At 49.0% G+C, this 4052-nt stretch overlaps 1 protein-coding gene across 1 annotated transcript; it reads right to left on the minus strand.

The window, feature by feature from the left end:
• Positions 1–384: 384 nt before the first annotated feature.
• FGFBP3 (fibroblast growth factor binding protein 3) lies at positions 385–2765 on the minus strand. The gene is made up of 2 exons (XM_075935138.2): positions 2612–2765; positions 385–1660 (listed from the first exon to the last, which is right to left on the minus strand). Exon 2 carries the CDS (start codon positions 1562–1564, stop codon positions 833–835), a length of 732 nt encoding a protein of 243 aa, XP_075791253.2. The 5' UTR covers positions 1565–1660; positions 2612–2765; the 3' UTR covers positions 385–832.
• Between the last annotated feature and the right edge of the window lie 1287 nt (positions 2766–4052).

The raw sequence follows: 4052 nt of genomic DNA on the forward strand, positions 1-4052 counted from the left end.
GTGTAGGCGGGAAGTTTTTCAGGATCTGGTGACCCTCATCCACCTTCAGGGAATCATGTTAACAGCCAGTTAAGGCATTGATTCCTCAGCGTGTAAAAGCGGCGAGGAGTCCTGTGGCACCTAATAGACTAACTGAAGTGTTGGAGCATAAGCTTTCGTGGGCAAAGACCCACTTCATCAGACGCATGTCAGGTCTTTGCCCACGAAAGCTTATGCTCCAACACTTCAGTTAGTCTATAAGGTGCCACAGGACTCCTCGCCGCTTTTCAGATTCAGACTAACACGGCTACCCGCTGATACTTGTCAGCATGTAAGTTGCTGCAGGGCTGGGTTGCGGCATCACAGCCACGAGCAGGCTGTGGCCAATCAGAGACCACACAAAGCTTGCTGTAAAAGAGTGGCATCTTTATTAATGTTGCGGCATTATCTTATGCAATACAAGTCACGGGCACACGTTTGCCTCTGCTGCATACGGGGCAGTCCTTTCCCAGCGAGTCAACGTGCCAATACAGAAAGCCGCCCTGGGTGTAACTGGAGCCTAGGCTGAGGGGGGCGCACCTGGCCCCACAGCAGCGATCTTTGACACGGCAGCGCGGGCAACACCCGCATTGGTGCTCGTTTAGGGGGTAGGGAGGGAGCTGTCGGTCCTGGGCCCAGCTCCCTCCCGCCTGCCCTGGGTTAGCAGTGGCTGCAGGGTTAGTACGAATGAGTAAGTGATGCCCCTCCCCCGCCCGGCTGTCCCACGGGGGCTCGCTCCTACCCCCGCTCGCCCCCCTCCATCCACCCGCCTGGGCCCGACCCTCCCTCCACCCCCCGCTGCCGCCCGCCCGCCTCAGCCGTTCCAGAAGTTGACGAAGAAGCTGCAGAGCGAGTGCCACTGCTCCGCGCAATAGGTCTCGGCCAGGTCCTCGCTCAGCTCCGTGGGCGGCTCCGGGCTCCCCTCAGCCGTGGGCGGCCGCTTCTCCGGGGGCAGCGGGGAGCCGGGACCCCCTTTCCTCTTGCCCGCCTTGCCCCGCTTCTCCAGGACCCCGGCGTGAGCCCCGCTGCTCATCGCCTTGGCGCCGGGAGCCCCGGGCTGCTGCGGCAGCGTAGGCGCCTCCGGGCCCCGGCTCTTGGCTCTGCCTCCGCCTGCTGCGGAGCTGGGAGGCGCGGGGCGCAGGTGCGCCTCGGGCGGGCCCTTGGCGCAGAGCCGGGCTTTGAGCGGGCTGCTGTCCTGGCACGGGTGGCGCTTCCGGCGCAGCTTGCCCACGATCTGCTTCCAGTACTGGCGGCTCTTGGCGCTGTAGGCGGCGCAGCGCTCCGGCTGGCCCCGGTACACGCACCGGAGCCCCTCGCCGCCGCCCCCTCCAGGCGCCTGGCAGCTCAGCTGCAGCTCGGTGACCTCCTCTCCTCGGACCCGCTGCCAGCTGCACACATGCTGCTCCCGGGTGGAGAACTGCCCGGATTGCGCCCCAGGCGCTGGGCGCTCCGCTTTCTCCCCGGCCCCTCGGGCCTGTCCGCTGGCGGCGCCCCACAGGCAGCCCAGGAGCAGGAGGCTCAGTGGAAGGGCTCGGGAGACCCTCATCTCATTGGAACTGCTGCGGCAGCCTTTTGTCTGCCCGGGCCTCAGGGATGGAGCGTCCTGGCGAAGGAGCGAGGGGCCCTTGGCATCCCCCGAGCCCTAGAGAGACAGACAGTTCGCACACTTAGCCGGGGGCATGCTGCAGAGACACACAGCCACAGATACTGCTAATTACTAATATGCATCTGTCATGAAGGCCACTCGCATCAGCCGAAGGCATGCCCCACTGGATCAATCATTCCTAACTATTATCCATGCAGCATTTATAACGCCTTTATTAAACATATCTGAAAGTTTGCAGAGATAGTGCCATCACTAAGAATATACATTAATACTTATCGTGAATATTGCTGTTTACCTCAAATCTCTCTACAGACGTTAATTCATTAGCATTCCCTACATGCTAATCAAATATAAGACCAAGGGATGTGCTACTCTTACTCTTTGTCAGAAAGGAGCAATCAGAAATCGGCACTGTTAATTACAAAAGGCACCCTGTCTCTGCACTCTTCACAGATGGCTGGTTTTACTATAATAAGTTTTTGTTTGTGAGATATTCATGTGTGGTTTTATTACACCAACTTGAGATCGATAGACTGAAGACATACAATGCCATCTTTTGCAACAAATCTCTACTTTGTTTTTGCTTTGACAGATTATGCTGTGCAGATTGGTTGTTAGAGCACCATCAATGGTATACAAAAGTTTTTCTCTATACTATTGTTTTCCAAAGTTTCATGATCTCTCTTTCTCTTACATGGCTAATGCAAGTTAACAACCTCTTCACTGCATTCTAAGCTTCTCTTTGCTATATTCCTCAGTGCAATAAAAATTCTCTAAATTATTTGGGTTAAAGTCTTACCAAACAAATAATGTTAGTAAATATGGATACAAGGCCACTGGCAAATGGCAACATGATGGGAGGACAAATCTCTTTCTAGTTACAGCATCAAAGACATTGTGTGGCCAGAATTCGCTAACAAACACATCTCAAAACAAAACTATTTCTCATAAAATCAGATCCTGTTTTCATTCTTTGGTTAAACTTACCGTGCACTGTGTGAGATGGAGTAGTCTACTAGAAAAGTATGAGAGTCTGCATGAAGGATTAAGTCTCTGTTAGAAGGGTGTATGGAGCATGAATCTATTAGCAATAGCACAGGAGTGGCTACCCCAGACTATGCCCCTCCCCGGCCTGTTTCATGCAAACATACACATACACCCACCCACAGAGAAAGAGAGAGAGAGAGAGAGTCCTCAAAACAGAACTTTCTTAGACATAATGTATACATTATTCCACTCAATGATAAATCTATATGCTGCCTAATTTATAAGACAATGTGTTTAATTAATCAAATATTATTCACTTGTTTGGTATCACAGCGTGCTATTGACACTTTTAGTTGCTTTGAGGAAACTTCAAAATAATGTTAAAAGAAATTGTTAGGGCTTGTCTACACTTGGAAATATACTAAAATAGCCATTCCGGAATAATAACTCTGGAATAATTTCTCATGCGGACACTTTTAGAATAAGAATTTGGTGATTCAAAGTGGATTTTGAAAGTGGATGAAGCTAAATCAAAAGAAGGCTCTTTTGTTCCAGATATGAGTGTCCACATAGGGAGTTATTCTGATATAATTATTATTGCCCTGTACATCAGTGTGAATCTTGTCCATTTTAATTAATTAAACTCATATCTTTTATAAGCACTCATTTACTTAATTTGACTGAAAATGCCTATTCCTCAAGATTTAAGCACTAAGACAGAATGTAAAATACGTATCTTGTGCAAAACGACTATAACAAGAAGGCCAGTGTATGCCAATCTGGATCTATAAAACAATACAGTCCCCAAACAGACAGAAAAAAAAAATCCTCCACCCTTTCCCAGAAGCAAGAACAACCCCATTCCTCTCAATCCTGTTTGCCTGACTGAGAGAGCAGGAAAACTACTAGAATTTACATCAGCATCAGTTTCTCTATTCTTTAGATATATATTTGACTGGTGAATTGTAATTTTCTCAGAATAAAATAAAAAATGTAACAAATAGCTCAGAATGTTTTTCCTATATGTGCTTTTACTATTTCTTCTTTAATTTTGGTCTGTGACAAGATGCTGTCACACCCTGGTTACTTAGAATATACAGGGCACTGGGTGTAGTTGGAGTCGGAAGGCATTAAGTAGTGTGATTGAATGTGCAAGGTCAGAGTGCATCTATATCAAGATTAAAAAACCTGTGATTAGCCCAGGTCAACTCACTCAAGGTCACAGGTCTCTAACTCCACAGTTGAAAAATTGCTGAGTAAACATTTGGGTTCAGGTGGGATCCTGAGCTCTGGGACCCTGTGAAAATGGAGAGTCCCAGAGCTTAAACCCAAACATCTGCACTGCAATTTTTAGACATTCAGCCCATGAGTCTGAGTCAGCTGACACAGCCAACCTAAGACCTCAGGTCTTGTATACCTGTGTAGACATATCCATGGTTCA

This window comes from Pelodiscus sinensis, chromosome 8 (genome assembly GCF_052426305.1).
Source record: "Pelodiscus sinensis isolate ZL-2025 chromosome 8, ASM5242630v1, whole genome shotgun sequence".
Lineage (NCBI taxonomy): Eukaryota > Metazoa > Chordata > Testudines > Trionychidae > Pelodiscus > Pelodiscus sinensis.